Source organism: Talpa europaea, assembly GCF_964194135.1.
Source record: "Talpa europaea genome assembly, chromosome: 3".
In the NCBI taxonomy this organism is placed as follows: domain Eukaryota; kingdom Metazoa; phylum Chordata; class Mammalia; order Eulipotyphla; family Talpidae; genus Talpa; species Talpa europaea.
This window is the reverse complement of record NC_140069.1, coordinates 147069033-147089834: the sequence shown is the minus strand read 5'-3', so window position 1 is coordinate 147089834 and position 20802 is coordinate 147069033. Positions and strand designations below refer to the sequence as shown.

At 43.8% G+C, this 20802-nt stretch overlaps 1 protein-coding gene across 1 annotated transcript in view; it reads right to left on the bottom strand.

Annotated features, from left to right (window-relative positions):
* The window catches only part of CNTNAP2 (contactin associated protein 2), a gene marked incomplete at both ends in the record, with an annotated part of 1573870 nt that overhangs the window by 111627 nt on the left and 1441441 nt on the right, over nucleotides 1-20802 (bottom strand). Inside the window, one exon of the mRNA XM_084230860.1 lies at nucleotides 15345-15581. Coding sequence (XP_084086986.1) covers nucleotides 15345-15581 — 237 coding nt within the window. The remainder of the gene's footprint in view (nucleotides 1-15344; nucleotides 15582-20802) is intronic.

The window sequence follows — 20802 nt, the reverse complement described above, 5'->3', positions numbered from 1 at the left end:
TGGAAATATCTCCCCATAGAAACAAGGCTTTAAACGATGGTTAGTTGGCCAGGGTAGCCACAAATGCTGAATCACTCTGGATGGGCCATAAAAGATAATTGAAGTGTGCCACTGTGAATTAGTGATTAAAGCGGAAACAACAACAACAAATGTTAAGGTTTATTTCCAAAGTGAGAACTCACTCCAGGGAACTCCACTCCCGCTAGGATTTCATCTAATGTGCCCGGTGGTGTGTTGCTAAATGTTAAACAGCTGCTCTCCGGGGAGAAGAATCCTGATTTGTAGGGTTGGCCTATTCCCCGGGTGTAAACACCCCCATCACGGTGGATTTCAAGTTGCCAAGACAACATCACTGCACAGGGAGTTGAGAAGCGGGGTTCACCATGGTCCAGGCCATAGCCAGGGACAAGGGCCAGCACAAGCTCTCCCTCCATCACTCACTCACTCGCTCACTCACCAACTCACCCACCAACTCACCCACCAGGTCAGTCCTGCAAACCACAGTACTGAACCTCCTATGCAAAAGGAGCTAGTGGGCTACACCCCGAAATCATATACAGCATTGTAGACCGCTGTCACCTCAATAGAAAATAATACAATTTTAGGAAATGGTACGTAGGGATGTGGGATGTTGTTAGGTACTGATTCCACTTCCAGAAGGGCCAACACCACCACGTTCATTGTCTGGACCAGCTGTCCCTCCAGTCACCCCCTGCTCACCCCCTCCCTCTCCCACCCGCCACTGTCCTCCACCCTCCTGCCTGCGGTCTGGCCCGGCCTAACCATCGTTTAAAGCCTTGTTTCTATGGGGAGATATTTCCAAGTTGCAAGTTACTGACTTTAAAATAAACTTTTAGAAAGGAGCCCTTTTGTGATTTAGGGTCTTTCAATTCTGGGTGCTCATGGGGACATGAGAGAACAAAGGAGCCATGGTAATTTAAAAAATAGAGGTGGCAAAATACCTCCTAAGTGAAGAGGCAAAAGGAATAGAATTATTCACTTGGAGGAGAAAATGGTGAGCAGCAATGCAATAACGGGGTGTCCACCAGCTGTTCACTCTTCTGCTTCCTTCCTCTCTCCTGCCCTTCCACTGTGTTCCTGAGACACCTTGGGTGCCGGCTCCTCCCCAAGGGCGGCGAGCCCCGGGCCGAAGCCCCTCTGCACCTCCATTGCCTCTGCCATGAGCTGAGCAGGGCACCTTGCTGACCTGCAATTTGGCAAACACGCTGTGGAGTCCTGCTGTGTGCTAGGCCCTGTGCTAACAGAGGTGAACATGACCAGGACCTCTCCCTAAAGCAGGTCCGGGCTGGAGGGAGACAGAATTGCCTTCTCAGGACACAGCGTGAGATCTGGAAGGAGAGCTGAGAGAACTAGTGGGTGGCGTGGGTGTCTGTATTCCTGCAGGGAGAAGGTGGCCGCGAGTCGGGGAGTGACCACGAGGCTGTCCCTGCAAGATGGACAAGGAGGCAGCTGCCCTCCAAGCCTGGGGAACAGTAAGAGCAGAGGCGTGAAGAGTGGACAGGGGCACAGAGCTGTGCTTTATAAAAAGATGTCTGAGGCCAAGGCTCAGCAAAGCTGATTCCACTTGTCTGGGAGAGGCTGCCTGCTGGCATACGCATTTCACATTTTCCGGGGTTCATGTGCAGCCAGGGTTGAGAGCAGCTGCTGGAGGCAGGCACATCTAACTTGACGTTAAATGTGTCAGGAGATGCTGTGCAAAGATAGCACGATGGAGGCCACAAGGGTCTGGACTTGCTTTTTAAAAATATTTATGGATGAATCATATATTTTGGAATAATTTCAAATTTACAGGGAAGTTGCCAGATTAGAACAAATAACTCTTACTTCCTCCAGATCCAGATTCCCCTACCTTTCACCACTTCACACACACACACACACACAGAGAGGCATCTATAGACTAATACCTGAGCCATTCAAGAACAAACTCAAGCCAGGAAACCAACATTAATGTAACTCTATTGCCCCATTATTATTCCATTTCTGGAAAAAATATATATGCAGATACAAATATCCGTATACACAGAGTTTTGGAAAACTACTTTGAGGGCATATACATGTATGTATATATACGTACACACACATATTTCCATATAGAAAACTTCTGCGAATACGCAGGCAACATAACCTGTGGGCCCATCTCCAGTTTTCCTACTGCAAAGAAGGGGAAGGGGAAGGAGGCTGGAGCCTCCTGGAGGTTGAACACCTCATTTATGCATGTGGCTCCTCACTAGAAAGACCTTCTGAGGGTAAGAACTTCATCCTGTAACCTCAGCCAAGGCCTGGCCTCCAGCAGATGCACAGTAAATATTTGTGGAATTGAGCCAAACTGAATCTGAATTTTTATAGAGCCGTAGTATATTTTTCTATGGGTTGGTCCCCACTGACTTTCTCTGTGGACATTTTTCAGTGTCATCTCTTTGTAAAGTGGGTTTCTAGGGAGAAATGCTAGTCTGTCAACTTTAACGTCATTAATTAAAATAGCAGTTGATGAGCGAAGCTGTTCTAAGATACATTTAGAATTGTTGATCCAAAATGACATACGGCTACGGATATCCTTAATTTCTATCACTTTTTCTCTTTTATGTTGGCTAAGGAAACTGGAATACATTCAGACAGGTTGGTTGAAAGCTTGAGTGGTGTTAACAGGTAAAGTTGGCCCCCACCCAATGTCTGTGCTTTATCTTCCCTCTGTTCTGGTTAACTTCACTGTTTGCTATAAAGCAGTTGCTTGTTTAATTATTTGTAAAATTGTTTAATTACCTAATCTGTGCCTGTTACAGACTCCAGGTTGTGTTTTTCCCATTCTCTCATTAGCAGTGAGTTGCTTCTTTGCTCTATACTTAACGCTAAATAGTTCATATTTTCTTGCTTGCTCAGCGGATCTGACGAACCAAACAGAATTCTTGACCATAAGGATGCTTGAGGACAAGTGCTGCTTTTAACTCACTCTTGTAGTTGCAGAATGCAGTGAAAAGAGGCACTCGGGAAGTTGTCTCGGTGTGCGCACTTCTGAATCGGAGCCCCAGATGCATTTACCTGCCCGGAGGACATGGCTTCTATCTTTTGCATATGTGTTAACCATGACAGGCGATGTCCACGTATTATCTTATTTAACTTAATTATTCAACAGCAACACTTTGGAGGTGTTGTCTTCATCCCTATATTAAAGATAAGATCACTGAGGTGTAGCTCGGCTCAAGGTCACCCTACTAGCCAGAGCTGGAGAGTCAAACACAGATCTTCTGGACTTCAAAGCCCACGCACTTTCTTTTTTTTAAAAAAGAACAAGATGGCCTCAAAAAAACAATGACGGTCTGTTGCCACCTGGGAGGGGCCCTTAAGGTCACAGTCCCACTGTGGTGGAGCAGGGATGCAGTTATTTGAGTGAGGGAGACTGAAGGGGCTGCAGCAGACACGGCTGCATCCCAACATTTTTGCAGATAATTTAATTCATGGGTAATTTCCCGTTGCCAAACCTAACACCTCAAATACAAATTGCAATGAGCTGCCCACCTCCAGCCTGAGGTTTCAAAAAGAAACAGAACAGAGTGATCTCCCCACTAACCTCCACAACACCTCTTTGATTCCTGTGGGCTTGGGGGCTTGGGTCTGGGTTCACCCTTTTGCAACCCAACTGGCATCAGTCTTATCAGCCAACTTGATATTGTTCCCTTATGGAGGAAATCAAGGGTCTTGTACAGTTCTGAGACTTGTGCAGGAAAAGGAGCCTGGGTTTGAGCTGCAGAGGCACCAGCAGAAAGAACCTTTAGGCTATTCTAGATCTCCAGGCAAAACTCAAGCAGTCACACCAGTGGACCCCCCAAAACGAATCTGCTTGTGCAGCTTATGCTGGAGACAGGACTGACATGGAGCCTGGTTTGAAATGAGCTTCTAAGGTGTGATGGCCCAGCTGCTTTATTAAGCTCCTCCTCTTCCCATTAGATTTTGGTTCCAAGAAGCAGTTGGCTTAACAATGAAACAAACCAGCCGATCCAACAGGAGGAGCTGTCAGAGGGCCGAAGCCCATCAGGACGGCTGAAATGCTTTCTTTTAATTTAATTTTTCTTTTTTGTACGTGTGCAGCATTGCTGTGATGAGAAAAATATCTCTTTCCCTGAACAAGACCTGTTTTGTCACTGCGGTAGCCTCGGCTGCTTGAACACCAGTGTTTTACTTTGCACCTCGGCTGTGGTTTGCGGTGAAAAATGTTAAAAAGAATGGACTGACATTCTGGCTTTGTTTCCAATATTTAAAAGAGTTGTTCTAGGGAGGACTTTTTCTTCTTGGGTGACCTTTTGTTGGGTATTGCTGCAGGCTTTGTAAAGGCTCTTTGTCTTGTTCTTGCTTTAATGCGGAGTTTCAGGATTTTGTCAGGTACTGAAGGCCTTGCATTACAGTTTTTTCCCCAAGTAATCACCCATACAGGAAACAATAATCTTAATTAGCGAATAATTCCAGGAAAACTGAGCGCTAGATCAAGGAATCCTAATTTATGTCAAGAGAAAAACTAGGCCCAAATTACTAAAAAAAAATTTTGGTCAGGGACCATATTTCCAGTGTAGTATAAATGAAGGTGGTTTTAAGTGAATTTCTGGGAAGGAAAGAAAAAAATTTGATGTAAAAGAGTAATTATTTCCTTTATGCATATTTTGTGATCTATATTCATTCAGTGGTACATGCACAAAATTGTGCCTGATTGTATAAGTGAAGGTATAAATACACATTGGGACTAATGCTGAATACCTTAGTGTTTTTTTTTTTTTTAGGAACAGGGAGTCAAAGATTAGGGGAGCACCATCTAGAGAGAGCCCACCACAGTGGAGCTGATTCCCGTGTCCCCAGGAATAGGAGCCTTCCTCCTACCCCCCTTCCTGCCCTGGATCCTGGTGTGAGCTGTTGGATTGTCCTGAAAGGGCTCTGATGTGTCTCTCTCCGGTTCCTACCCTCACAGCTCCAGGGCCGCCCTCAGTCCTGTGCCTGAGAGCAGCTCATTCCCTCCAGGGAGGGTCACAGCTCCAGTCAAGCAGTGGAGCTAAACTGTCTACTCTGAACCCTTCAGGCGCTACTCTGCTGGGTGCGCCACATCTGCAAAATGGGTTTATTAAAAACAGTATCCTTGACTGGAATTTCCTGCAAGTAAATGAGTTAAGAAACTCATGCAGAAAGCTCAGGAAAGTTCCCAGAACTCAGTGAGCTGTCCTCATGGCTAGATAGCCCTGGGTCGAGCCTGAGGAGCCAGCCACCCCCTGCTCCCTCCACAGTCCGCTGCAGCTGTGCTGGGAGCATCCTGTCTAGAGCTTCCGGGGTGGGTGAGCTTTTCCAGATCCAGCCCAATCCTGCTGCTGTGAGGTCCTCCATGTCTGGCCATGTTAGAAATTAGAAAAGTCTCATAAATGGTTCATTTATTTCATTTAGGATTAAGACATGAGGCATTTCAACCGTACTTTGAAAATGTAGTTTCCCTGCCTGGGTCTTGACATTCAAGAATCATTTCAGGGAATTTCATTTCTGATTGCCTCTTGGGATTAGTAGTGAATTGATCCTGAAATTGGGGGAGATTAATCTCATATGTACGCAAATGAGAGGTTCTCTTAGAAGCTCTTTAAAGAGGATGTTTGTGCTTTTGCTTTCAGTTAATCCTGCCAACTTGATAGCGACCCGGTGCAATGAGCAAGTCAAAACAGATTAGATTTGAGGGGTCAAATGTTGACGCAGGTATTTTTTGGTACACATCTCTGAACTCCCATTGCTGCTGGCAGGCCAGTAGGGTGCATTTGTGAGATCGTGTGTTATGAATGCCTGAGCAGCTTCCCCTTCTCCCCATGGTCTTTGTTGCAGTGCAACTCCTCAGAAAATATTAGTGGTTGCTCAGCAAGGAGTTGCTAGGGACTCCAAGACAGTGGAGAAATTAAAGTGGTCTTTAGGTGTCTGGAACAATTTCACATGTCTCCATTAAGGACAGGTTAAATTCTGACTTGAATTGTGGAATGAATATCACAGCTTTGGGGTTATTCCATTACTGCATACTTCAGCTTTTAAAAAATAGTATCAGAACAAGAGGAAGGAAAAGTCTCTGTGATTGTTCATTGTTCAAAGATGCAAAGTGAAACAAGAGTAATTGTATTGAAGTGGGCTGTCCATCTAGCAACGTGTGTGTGTTCAACCTGTCATGTGTAAGTGCAACTGGAGCCTCAGGATCTTAGTAAGTGAACATCTCTGTGCCTACGTGTGCTCGGAGAGTGTAAGTAGAAAATTTACAAAAGATTAAATTCAAGTCACAAAGAAATCAAACATCATTCAGTGTTGCTGTCTCGACTCAACAGGGCAGAGGTCAAGTGTCCCAACCCTGTTGTCACGGGACAATCGGATGGAATAGAGCCGACCTGCACCTTCTGGCTTTGCTTTCACATGCAAACTGTGGGAAAAAAAGTTCACTTTCATAGAGTAGAAGGCCAAAATAGTTGCACCAACCCACCCTTCCCTACTCCACATCACCTCTGGAGGTAACCAGAGGTAATAGCTTTAAAATATTTTTTAAAAAAGGGATTAAGTGAAAGCTTTGTTCTGTATACAATGGGATTCCATTCACACTGAAAAGAACTGTGTGTGTGTGTGTGTGTGTGTGTGTATTATAACACGCACATACACGTCTTTTTTTTAAAAAAATTTTTAGACAGGGCTCTCCTCCCAAAAAATGTCAACAGCAGAATGTTCAGTACATTTTGGGAGGGGGTGGAATTCTTGCTTGTATTAATGTCAAGAGAAGAGTGGATGAGCCTTTTTTCTTGCACAGAAGAAAAGCAAATACTCCCACACAGCAGATGCTGGCCCGCAGAGCTGGTCAACTCCTCCACTGCCACTTTTGCAGGGTGCTCGTGCCCCGAGATGCATGGGTTTTTAGTACAAACACAGCCACACGCACTCTGCTTTTTAAAATTTTGTGGGCATTTTCTCATATGAATAAACATGTCTACCTTACTCTTCCTCGTGTTAGGTACTACAATCAAATAGTAACTCCTCTACCAGTAGATTTTTTCTTTTCCCCTGTTTCCTTACATACACACGGGCTGCTGTGATGACTGCTTGTGAACACGTATTTCCCGAATACTATTTCTTTTCTAGAATAGATTTCTTGAGTATAATCTCTGGGTGAAGCAGAACACACTCGGGTTACATTTTGAAAGGTGATTCCCAATTAACCTCTGAAAGTTCATTTTCACACAGACTTTTATGGCCTTTGTTCGTCTGGGTTAGAACCCCCGTCTCTGTGCACTCGGGGTATGGGCACGCGAGTGTCTCAGCCCAGAAGGCACCTTCGTCTCACTCAGTGGCCCTGGGAGGCTCAGGGCCCCAGGGAAAGCCCTGGGTGGCCTATCTTGGACACTTAGTCCTGCCAGGCCTTCCTTTGAATTCTTTGCTCTGCAGTAATTAACACAGTGAAAATTCAGATGATCAAGGGGCACGTTTGGCTTATTATTTTCACAACAGTGAAAGGAAGAGAGTAAGAAACCGCTAATAGGGCTGAGAACGGCTTTCCCACAGGGCGCTGGCCCTGCCTTTGGGAGTCGGACTGGTTCCCCCGAGGAAATGTCATACACCCCAACACCCCCTGGTCCCCCTCTCCACGAGGGAAGCCGTCCTAAGCAAATGATGTAAGATACGGAAATGCCATTTACAGAAAAAACTCACCTCAGGATTATTTACAATAAAAAACTGGAAACAATTTCAAGAGCAGAAATGGAAATTGCCATTCCCTATGGTAAGATACTTAGGTTAAATAAATTTTGGTAAATCCACCAGATTCAATATTAAGTGATGGAGATGAAGACCAAGTGGCTTCAGGGAAAAATGTTTGTGCTATATATGCTAATACTGTGTTCACCATGATGCGTAGGCCACCTCATAATGTAAATTGAATTCGGGAACATTTTCCTATAGTACAACATTCTAACAAGGACCAATAATTCAAGATGATTTATATGGTAATACACCTAAATTATAGCACTAATGCAATTACTCTGAATTTCTGAATTCTGGATCTTTGCAGCTAGGGAATTTGCTGGCAGCAGTGAGGATAAGTTTCTTCTCTACTAGGAAAGGCCTGGCCTGGGGCAGGGCAGAAGAGGAGGGAGGCAGCTTGAAGTGCCTCTCCTGAGTCCCACTGGCCTCCCAGCCTCTCAGGAAAGGGCCTCAGCACTCTCTTCACAGGTCACGTTAAATCTTTACATCCCCCAACCCTCCAAGCCTGTCACCATCTTCCTCACTCCTAAGTAACATTGGTCTCCATAAGGAATCAACTAAAACAACAGAAACCACATCTACATGCCAGCAGCAACAGCCTGGCCCTCCTCCCAGGCCTGTCCTGTAACAGCACCACACTGATTAGAAGAAACTTAGGCCACCAGGGAGGACAGGCCCTGGACATGTGCTGGGTGGAGAGGGTCTTCTTCCGAGCACAGCATGGGGCCCAGCAGGGTGTGGTAGAAAGAGGACACCAAGCTGGAGTCTATGGGGGTGGGGGTGGGGCGGAGGGGAGCATCAGGTTTGCAGCTTCTGGTTCCAACCGTAAGGTGTGACTTCCCATTATGTCACCTCGGACAATAAATTTTACCTCCAGGAAGTCTCAATTTCTTTATTTTCAAAACTAGGAGTAATAATACCGACATCTCAAAGTTGCTGTGATGATTGAATGAGGGAGGGGATGTCTGGCATAAAGGGGGTGTTCAAGAAAATGCCACTGGGTTTGAAAGAAGGAATGTCCTCTCCAACCCTGAGCTGCTCTGATGTCTGACAAGGACTTCCATGTACTCCAAGAGTAATTGAAGAAATGGTGAAATAAGTGATCCAATGACACGTCAATATCAGGGTAAAAGCTGGGAGTCAGAAGAATGATAAATTCCTGGTAGTATTTCAAAAAATCAAGCTTTTTGAAATAGTCCTTGATTTTTTTAAATGAGGAGATGAAGAGCTGTCAATCGCATGTGGTTTATGGTGCTGTAAGGCATTGCACCAAGTCACGCAAGATAACATTTTTGCTTATTAATAGAAGAGGGAGCCAACAAACTTGGTCTACTATTTTAATTTGATTTACATGACTTAATTTATATTTCGAATAGAAGTTACAAGACTCTATTATAAGAGACATTTATGAATGGATTATAAAAGCCCACAGGCTAAAATAGACCACTTAAAGGGGATTTAAATTAATTACTTCCTTAGTAAAGTTTTAGAAAGCATTGTATTTATAACCTTATTAATCTCTGACTCTGAAAATAAAGAGACGACTAGCAATCGATTTATATAAATATTTGGATTACATTGGTTTAAGCATGAGAAAAATCTGGATTCATTAATCTGGAGTTGGCATCTTTAATAAGGGGCAGAGAGATTGTTAATCACTGGAGATAAACACTTAGAGGAGATTTCTAGAATATAGCAGTCACTTCTTATTTTTCAAACTCTGAAAGTATTGGGGAACCAATACTAATTTCTAGAGGCCTCGACAGCAGGTCCTCAGGAAGCTTCGGAATTCATCCTTCCTTCATCTCCAGTGTATTTCTGGTGCTTGTGAAGTCTCCGGTCATGTGACTCCTGAAAAGTCTATGATGGGACAGGATTTAATCAAGCTTTGAATGACGATGTGTGGGCCCCGCAGCTTGCGGGTAGTAAAACTCCGAGGTCCAACCTCTTGCTGGACCTTGTGATCTCTGTGCTTCCAGATAACACACATCATTGCTGCCCAGAGACAGGGACACGCACTGACGTCAACAGGTGGAAAGCTCAGCGTCCTGCTGTCATGGCAACCTCATCCATGTCATCACGAGAGAAACACTCAGGTCTCCTTGTGGCTTGGGTGGCACCGTGTTGTGCCTCACAGTTCTCCCACTCCACGACTCTTCCACTCGAGGCCCCACTTGCTGATTCATAACTTCAATAACAATTTGCATTTTTGTAATGTTAATGCTTTCCAAGAGCATGTTCATTTCCAGTAGTTCGTGTGCTCCTCATAGTTCTGCGAGCCATGTGCTATGTCTTATATAATTAACGCAATCTACAAAGAAGTGCCGAGAGAGTGGTAGGGTTGTTTAATTTTGGTTTCAATAATGTTGAAATGAGAATCCAAGATATTATTGCTCCACTCCTCTATATCTCAGGAGATGCTAAAAAGTAAAGACTTCTTTTTTTTTTTTTTAACCCAAACAAAATTAGTTCAGTAGAGTATTGGTTGTATGGCTGGTCATACAGACAGGTGGAAAAGCCAGATCTGAGAGAATATTTGGGTGCCTATGAAGGTTGCAGGGCGAATGCTTCCCGTGGGGGCCTGAATTTGGGATCCCTTCTTCAGCTACACTTAACCCAACTCTTTGGGGTGTAACAAGGAAAGTAAACTAGGCCACCAGAGCAGTAAATGCTAAGTCATTTGGTAAGATGGAAGGAAGCATGTTTGCGTGAGTCAAGTCTGCACATTAGAATATTATAATAAAATTTGCCAATATTAATGTTAAGTGAAGGCCTGAAGAAACAAGAAGAGAATTCTTCCCTTAATAAAGACTTCTTTAAAGACTTCTGGCAACCAAAGATTTGGGATATGCCATTATTGCTGAAGAATGGGAGAAAACATTCAACAATACACAGAGGGGAAAAAAATTCAGCTGTATCCACAAAGGTCCAAACCCTGGTGAGCATTGGAAAATGGCACAAACTCAGAAAAAAAAAAAAGTTACTTCACCGATAAGTTAAGGCAAAGCTCAACACTTTGCCTCTATTAGTGTTTTAGAAAGGGCTTCCGAATTTTAAAATCCTTTCCTCCAGGAAAGTTGACTGATTAGGTTTTCCTTTATATCTGGGATCCAAAGAAAGCTCCAGACCAGGGGGAAATATTTGCTGCCATGAACTTCTAAAACAAAGTAGCCTTCACTTGGCTCTCCCTGCAGCTTTGACCTTTGGGAAACAAACACAAAGCATTTTCTTTTCTAGCTAAGTATTTACAGACTCTTGGCCTTAAGTATTTTCTCTTTTTGTTGTTGTTATTTTTAAAACTTTTAAGCAGATCATCTTTCTATGTTTTCATGATGCACTTAAACTGCAAACTAAGGTCTGAAGATTTAGGAAACAGCATGAGAGTAGGAATATTTTTCTTTCTTCAATAACACCCTAAATGAAAAAGGGAAGAATTCTCTTCTTGTTTCTTCAGGCCTTCACTCAAACCTATAAAACCTCCTGTTTCAACTGGAAATGAAAAAGTTGCTGTGAAAATATCTCCTCCCTGCTATGGGGAGGTGGGAAACTCTCATTCAAGCTGGGATTCAGACAGGTCAGTGGGCCTGAGAAAAACAGCCATGGTCACCGATACCTTAACTCATTTCATATATGGATGAGATTCTAAGACGCACAATTCTGATATTTCTCTTTGTTTTCTCCCCCACTTGTATTGAATGCTTTCCATTAACTTATTTTCCCCAAAAGGTTCTGAGCCCACGATGAAAGGACTCTGCTCCCTGTGTCTTGCCCAGAGCCACGGAGAAGCAGAATTCGTGCAATCTTTGGGCAAACCCACCTCTCCCGCCTGCCATGACACATTCCTAGGAGGCAAGAGAGGATATACTCTTTCCCTTTGAGTTTTAAGGAGGGACTTGAGTCTGAGATCTCCTTCCAGCAAAACAGAGCAAAACAGGAAAAAAGTGCAATATTCAACCCACGATAGCACTCAACTGAAAAATGAAGCACAGGAAACATGGTGATCACTAGAGACCTGCTATTTTTCCTCCTGCTTGAAAACAAAGCAGAAACACACACAGAGTGTGCTTCTGATTGTGTTGTTAATTTCTGGTGATAAATAAAAATGAGGTTGATAGCCATAAAATTCTTGGCATTTTGGGCTTTGACTATTCAAGAAGAAATAGGAGTAATTAGAGAAAATGATCTCTGGCATGGCCAGGAGCTATCTCCTTGGGTGCCACTGGAGGTCCCCTGATCCTGGGGTGACAGACCCACAGCTTTCCATATAGGTCTGGGGTGGGGGGGCTTTGCGGCAGCCACGGGGCTGCCAGGGAATTCTCCCATGGGACGGAGCTGTCTTAGCGGAGCAAAATGGCTGCCTGTCGGCGGACACTTTGAGAAGACAGGAAACTCCATGGTTATCTGGAGACAGATGCGGCGACTGGCTGGACAGCCTAGTTGTCGGCTCTCTTTAGGGTGTCCTGGTCTTTCCACAGCAGGAACTTCCTCCCAGGCAGCCATTCTATTTAATATGCAAGCACTCCTGGGGGATCAACTCTTTATAGATCCAGTTTAAAAAGGTTCTGGGAGCAGCTTTTTAATAGAAAGGAGGGCAGAAAGTAGGTGCATAAATAAACACACACACACACACACACACACACACACACACGCACTGTAATTGCTGGGGGGGACAGTGACTGTAATTGTATCCTCCACAGGCAGAACAGAATGACGAGGCCTGCTTGGATCCAGCCCTGTCCTCCTGAATAAAATGGCAGCACTTGGCCAGCTGGTTTACAAATGTAATTGTATATTCCAATGAAAACAAAGGGAAGTGGGGGAGGCGGGCAGCAGATGTGGAAAGATAAAGAATGTGGGGGGTTGGAGGGAGTGAGAAAGGGAGTGAGAGGGGGCGGGAGGGCCAGAGAGAGCATGTGAGAGGTGCCGTGGTGGGGCCATTTACGGAGGACCTGACACCACACAGGGGAGGGACTGGCTGGCGGAACCCTGCTTCTCGGTCCCCTGCCTGTCCTCGTGTCAACCTCTCAGGTGTTGAGATTGAAAAAAGCGTCTCAAGGGTTTTATTTTCAGACAACTGGGCCCTAATTAAGAGCACCCTTCCTCCAGCGACCGTCTGAAGGGCGATCACTTCTGAGGCTTGTGAGGAAATGGGCTGTTAAGTGGATGGAGAGATGGATTTTCAAGGGTCATTCAATTATTTGCAATTTTCACCTGACCCGCTGCTCCCTCCAGCTCGCAGGACCAGCTAGTACGATGACCTCTCACCGAAGGAGGGGGCTCCCGGCCAGAGGCAGCTGACCCTCGAGGTCTAGGAGGGCAGAGCCTCTTGGGACTCTTCCCCCCTAAAGGGGGAAACATGAGGAAGACCCAGGGACTACCTCCCTGTGGCAAGATTAGAAAACAGTAGAGAAGAAATGAAAACAAGTACTGGTGTTTTCTCCCTCCCCGAAAAATAATGACAGTTAATATTTTGGTGCATTTTCCCAGTTTGCTCGCCTGGAGTGGGGGGTGTGTGTGACCTTTGTATAATGGGCTTTGTATAATGACCAAGTGTAATGGGCTGTGCCTGGCCTATCAGGACCTGCTTCGTTCACGTGTGGAAGTATTGTGACCATGTCCCCCACAGAGGAGGACCACACTTTGGTGGCCCCTGTGGCTGACCCTTCTGCAGGCCGAGCTGCCTGGTGCAGCCCAACAGCCCAGGCAGGGTCCCGGAGCTGCTGTGCAGCAACATGGGGAGGTGAGACCCCAACAAGGGGCGCTTGACCTGAGACCTCAGAGGGAGGAGCCCTGGTCCCTGAAGAAACGCTGCGAGCAGTTCCTGCAGGTGTGCACCCCTGTCAGCCCCCCAAGTCCAGAGGAGGCTAGTCTAGATTCAGCAGGAGGCCCACAAGTACTTTCCAAAGACGCCTTCCACTTTTTAACTTTTGTGGGGGTTAAAGCCACCAATTGAATCAAATGTGAACCGCTCCTGCTAAAAAGACATTAAAAGCACATTTAGGTGAGCCCCTTGGAATAACATGGAAGGAAACACAGGCTCCATTTCTTTTATCTCCCAGGGGCTGAGCTGAAGGGTGTCGACCCTGCCTTCCGCTCGCCAATCCTGCCATTAACCCCCAGAGGTTTTATAGGCGCCACCATGTTTAACCACCTCTCCGAGAAGAAAGGGCTGGTGATTTGCTTTAAATTGGTGCTTATGCAGTGGAATCTCTCAGGCATTAGTGCTGACTTGATTGCATTCAGACATCGCTTTGGCGACGGAATGACTGCATTAAATTAGCATTAAGCACAGAGAGTGGTAATTGCAAGACTGTCATTTCTACAAGTGCAAAATTAATGTGTCCTGTAAACCAGGCCCACCGTGGGCTCGGGCAAGCCAGGGACCCGTGGGGTTCTGAGCAGAGCGCGGGGTGGTCATGGCGCTGCCAGAGCTCGGCGGTCTGCGTGAGGTGTTCCTCTTCTCTTTTGTTGTCTCTCGCTCGTTCCTCCAACCCTGCCTGACCTAATTTGTATGCTCTTAGGGTAGCGCTGCCAGACAGGAGCCGGGATGTACAGGGAGTGTTATGGAACAATTCCTCCTTCTGTGTGGCATCTTGTGTGAATAATACCCACATAAACAACCCTCGGCGTGTTCATGAGAGTATGAATAGGCTACTTATGTAAAGCTTCTTATTAAGAGATACACCAAGCGTTTACAGAAAACTTTGCCCAAATGCTATACGTTCATTTAGAAGAAGAAGCGCATCTACTTGCATCTCAAGTGCCGCTTAGCGCAGGTGCCAGCTCGGCCCCCTCCATCCCTCTTGTTTATGTGGGACATCAAGTCACAGGCCAGTTGACGGAATTTCTCCTGGTCATGCGACACTCCAGGGCTGCCCCAAATCACAACATGCATATGCATGGGGTGTGCTTCTAGGCTGCTGATTGGCTCTGCAGGATTTATGCGGAATTAAAGGAATCATCCAAGACTGAAATAACACAGCAGGAGCAGATGGTCTGAGCTGACCGATTAGGTGTGATATCTCAGTATTCCTGCAGCTCGGCCGGAGCTGGGAGCTGCTCACGGAGAGACCCCGTGTCGAATGCTGATGCAGATGCTCATGTGAACGCCGGCGCCAAAACCTGGCCCGAGAGCCTTTCTCCAGAGTCCAGCGTTGAGTGCAGGTTCTTAGCAGCAGAGGGGCGGGTATCGAGGCCACTGGGCAGCACTGGCTGACTCACCACAGCTAGGCACCCATCAGAGAGGGCAGCCAACCTGCTGACTTCCCTGAGTGGGCAGGGGATCAGGCCCAAGTCCCCTTTCAGAGGCCACTCACTTTGTCCCTCACCTTTAAAGTGTGGTATGGCTTAGTCACATTCCAGTCAGTGCAGTTTGCAAAAATGTGGGGGAAATCCTGCCTCGCACTCAGTTTCTTAACAAACAACACAGATGGGGGCATGATGGAGGAGACTGGCCCCCTGAGGCGGGAGAATTCGGAACGTGTCACCTGGGGAATAAACTTGTGTACAGCTGGAAGAAGCGTTGCATAGAGGATTTGGGCTTCACATGATATGTCAAAGGCTCCCTGGCACCTTCTCCTTACCTTTGTTGCAAAAAGTTCCGTCGTAAGCCGTGTGGGAGCAATCGCAGGAGTAGCCGTGGTATTTCTCGATGCATTTGCCGCCGTTCTCGCAGTTGGTCCCATAGCTGGTGCAGTGGCCCGAGCAGCCGGATTTGAAGCCAGATGTGACCTTTGCCCTTTCCTCCAAGTCCAGGGTCACCCCGTTCATCCTCAGGGAGCGGATGCAGCCCAGGAAGCCCTGCTGGCCCCCGGCACCACCTGGGAACGAGAGAAGGCATCAGTGGCACAGACTCTGCTACGTCCTGTCCCTTCGCGGGCCCTGATGGTGGTGACGGGCATTTGCCTCCATTCTCAAGGGACCGCTCAGTGACCTGTCTAAGTAGAACAAGTCGAAGTTTCCTCCGCCCCAGGCTGCAATGCCTAATTAAAAGAGGCTGTCTTTTGAGAAGCAATGAATCTGCTATAGCAATAAAGGAATTTGCAGATGCACAAAACTTGTATAAGCTGTTCTGGAAGTTCAGTCTGGTTTCCTATAGGCAAAAATAGGGTATAGAAATCCTTTACTCTTATTCCACAGCATTATCTGCTGAAAGAAATATAAAAAGGCAGAGGGAGGTGAGCTTATTAGCATAGTTAACAAGTCCCTTAGCAGGAAGGCATCAATCCATTTGCAATGGGATTACAAGTCCTGGTTCTTTACTTGAGAAACACTTTGTGTGGAAGTTCATGTTGGGGGTCCCCAGAGCTTTTTGTTTGGGGTGGTGGGAGGCTGGGACTGATACTTTTACTTAAAGTCAGCCAGACCACATATATTACCAGGCCAGGTTAGATACGTTTGTTTTTGTCCAAATGCCGTTGCAAGATAGAAGCCAAGTTCATTGTGATTTCCTGAGTAAGCTAGAGTTAGATGGACAATCAGGAGCATGAAAATATTAAAAATACCCTAACAAATTTCACGGGAGGATTCAGCAGTGCATTATATCACAGGAGGGTTTAATTGTGTCTATAATAACCTCGGCTGTGATTTTTTTTTTTTAAAGTAGCTGGTACAAAAGGAGAAACTCAAGGTTACATGCTCGTCTGTATCCTAGAGTAACAAGTTTTCTGGAAATTAAATAAAATGAAAAGTACTTAAAATTGTTAAAAGAGGGCCTCCCCGGTGGCGCAGCGGTTAAGCCCTGGGTTGCGAAGCTACCCGCAGCCTCTGCAGCGCCAGTTCAATCCCCGGCTGCTCCCCGGCCACCGGAGGAGGGTCCCGCATGGCGCGCAGACCTCTCCCGCCGCTTGCTGCTCCCCTCAGCAGTGAACTTCGGTCCTTCTGCCTGCTCTGCTCCCTGCTCTGGCTCTGGTGAATTCTCTCACCCTCCCGTGCTTCTGACTGTACCCAGTGCTTGTATAAACAAAACAAACAAACAAACAAATAAATAAATCTATCTTAAAAAAAAAAGATTTAAAAAAAATTGTTAAAAGAAATATCTGATGGCCATTTAGGAAAAAAATATACTGTTAATAAGATAAAAGTCACTCTTGTTGAGGGCTGAGAACTGTACCCCCTTCCAAGTGCTCATGTAATTTATTTACCTGATTCTCACAGTGACCTGGCAAACCAGGCATTATTAGCACCATCATTCTGCTCTTTGTACAGAGGAGAAGACTGAGCTTTAGAGAAGACAGGGCATTTACTCAAGCACTCATAGCTCCCGAGTGGTAAAGTTGTGTTCAATCTCTTATTCTCCAGCCTCTGGTGTTAAACATTGGCCATTGAATACAGAAGAAGAAGGTCAGGATCAGGGGCCCCAAACAAGTTTCTGGGGTGCAGCTCTTATGTCTTCAGAAGTGGTGTGGCCAATACTCAAGTCTGAGTAAAACTGGTAGACTGGGGATTGATTCTGATCATGTGTTCTAATGTCTTGAAAATAAGTGTATAAGCTAGTAGGCCCATCAGACAGGGTTGGTGGAGCAAAGGCTGAAGTGCCAGAGAAGGATTAGTGTTTGCTTACACAAACTCTCAGCCATGAAGTAGCAAAGGATTCCCTCTTGATAAGGCCAAGCCTTGCAGCTTTCTCACTGGGATCACATGGATTTGAGTGATGATTCTCCACATTATTCTAAATTATTATTTTTAAAACAACATGTTTGATAAAGGGCTAATTGAAGTGAGTCCAGCGCCCTTTTTGACCACGGCAGTGGGACTGTAGATGGAGGTTATTAAAGACAACCACTTTGGAAGATTTTCCATTTTGCAATCTGCTTTTTAGCCCAGATTCACAACTCCGTGCTGATGAAAATTTGGGTCTTGGCTCTGATTTGGAAGAATTTCAATCCATTAGTCACTCTTTTTGTGTTAAAATTTCAATTTGGCTGCTATCAATTTAGTGACTGGCTTTTGTTCTTGCAAAATAAGGGCTTTCCACAAGTCTTTTATTATATAAAAAGATTTAGATTTTCATCACTGGTCAATTAAGACAATTACATCCTATCAAAATATGCTGAAATTTAAAAATTGATTGTATTTGATTATATTTGATTAGAAATATAATAGTTATTCATTGTGGAAACCATAAACATACTGATAAGCAAAATGAAAAAAGAGAATCTATAATGCTACTCAGATATAACTACCTTCACTTTTAGCAAAAATTTTTCTACTTTGATCTATGAACATACAAATGTGTAAGAAAAATAAAACAAAGGAAGAAAAGGGATCATGACAGACACATTGTACTGAAATTTGCTTTTTTTACCTAACATGTCATATACCATTTTTCAAGAAATAAATGTACAATGAGAACATCTAGTCTAACATCTGCATAGCATCTTATTCTGTGCACGGCTAGAACTGATTTTGCCATCCTATTAACAATGGACTTTTAAGCTTATTCTAATTTCCATTTTATGTGAGACTATAATAAATATCCCTGCAAAAACCTTTGCATACTTGTCCAATGCTTCCTGAGAAAAATTGCTTGCTGAGTACAAAGGCATTTTAAAGGCATTTGAGATATATTTTCCTGTCAGAAGAATTTATCAATTTTCTTTTCACCAATAGAGTATGTGATTCCCACCCTCATACCATTTTTAATCATGGGTAATATTCTTTTGAATTTATAGGTGAGGGGGAAGTCGAGTTTACTGTTTTAATTTGCATTGCTTCAAATACTGTGAATTGAATAATTTTTATGTTTCCCCCCATTCTTCGTTTTGTTTCTTCATGTCATTTTTTGAGGGACTAGGCAAGGATGTGTTTCTTCTTGATGGATGACAACATCTTGGGCTTTAACTCTTTGTTATAAATTTGACAGTTGTAGCCTTCCAGGTTGTGTCTGTTAACTTACAACGATCTTTCTTTCCTCCTATGAAAGTTTTGGATGTTTACGTAGTCACATTTATTTATCTTATTTGTGTGATTTCTGCCTTTGGTATTAGGTTTATAAAAGTTTATAAAGGTCATACGTGGTGTGTAAAGAACTTCTAAACCCAAAGTAATATAATTCTCCCCCCTTTTTTTACTATTCCATTGTGTATAGGCATGTGTGTGCATGTGTGTGTGTGTGTGTGTGTGTGTGAGAGAGAGAGAGAGAGAGAAAGAACTTATCAGACACAGAGTGGAGAAAAGAAAAGGTAGATTTACTGAAATACACTGTGAAGTGAAGAAGTAGGCAAGTCAGGAGAGGTCTGCTGCCAAATAATGTAGTTTTTCAACTATATATTTTCTTCTAGCAGTTTTATGATTTTGCTTCTTTTAACATTTTAATCTTTGATCTATCTGTAATATATTTTAATTTTGAAGTAATTCATATTCAATGGGTCTCAGCAATGGTTGAGGGTCTGAAGAAGAGATTTTTAAAGGACTATTAAGCAAATATTAATATGATAAAAATGAAGATTTAAGAAGGGCCATTGACAGAGCAAATAAACCTGGATTAGATTATATTTTTGTTGTATGTATGAAACATTTACATGTATGTAGTTATAATTATTTATGTATACAAATTTCATTCCATAAGGAATAGTTTCATTCAAGGACAGTTTTTCTGTCTCCCTACCTCTCTGTTCAATACCTTCTGCTATGGGATCTTTTCAAAGTTCTATAACTATCAGTCTGTCTTTGTGCCTTTGTGTTGGTATATCTTGTTATCACACCCATTGACTGTTTTTTAGTTAGTTGTGTGGCTTTCATGAAGTCACTTAATCACTGTCTGCATCAATTCTTCCTGTCGATAAAAGAGGAAGTTGAACTAACTGATGTCTCCAGTACCTTCTAGCTCTAAATTATCCTCTTCCATGATTTACAGCCTTTCCCCCTGTGCTTTTAAGTCTCTCTCTCTATATTTCAGCAAATTACTCTCTATCCCTCCTAAATTTCCTTCTCTCTTCTTTTTCGTTCCCTGAACTAGTATCTGATTATATTTTTTCCTCTTCCACTTAACTGGCCATAATGTATGATTGGAGTCTAATTTGTATTTGTTGCATTCAAGATTTATATGCCCTTGTCTTAATTTATAAAGTGGCTGAGTAGAATTCTATCTATATAAAGGAAAATGAAATAAATTATGCTCTTTTATATTTAGATGGTCCCCGATGTACTAAATGGGTCAGTGAGCTAGAAAGTATTTTTACTGACCTAGTCAATATAAGGGGAAATCTTTTGTCCTGAAAATGGTCATTTTATATTATGCCAAAGATGTTAATGCACTAGAATCTGTGATGATTATTTGAGTTCAACTCATGTGCTCTATAGAAATCTTTTTTTGATGACAAATGTCATAAGTTTAAATTGTAGGTCTGCAAGCAAAACTGCTACTTAACCTTTGTTAATTAGAAAATCAACACATTGTCATTGGAGAGAGCCCCCTGCCATGCAAGGGCTTCATGCACATTAGTTAGACCTGTGATAATTATCCAAGGTGAGATGTGGTTTAATTTGTAAATCATTTTTCATGTGAAATGCTATTCAAGTATTGCAATTAAAGATTAATTATGAAAATGCTGTAACTACCCATAATGAATAATACAACCAGCAAATGCATAGAAGGCTTGGGCAAAATACTCAGGTATTAAATTAAACAAAAAGGGAAAATGTAATGATGGAGAGGAATTATAAAAAGACTCCGTCCTCAAACTTGGAGCTTAATAGTTTTCTAAGGAGCAAAAAACTCTGCCCAGAGAGATGGCCATTCCTTCACCATGGAAAGGCACCAAAACTCACATGTAATATCTAATTTATCCATTCAATAAACATTTCTTTCATGCCTAGTTATAATAAATGACTAGGAACAAGGCCTTGTCTAGATATGTGGAAAGAACTATGAAACACAACACACAAGTCTTGCCCTGTAGAGCTCATATTCTTGCACAGGGAGCAGGTCTTGAACCCTGCTCAATACCTCTGATGTCAGTTCTGGTGTGTAAAATAAAAACCCAGCTACTGGTTAAGCTGAGGACCTCAGAATGGTGAAGATTCTTCAGTATTAATTCT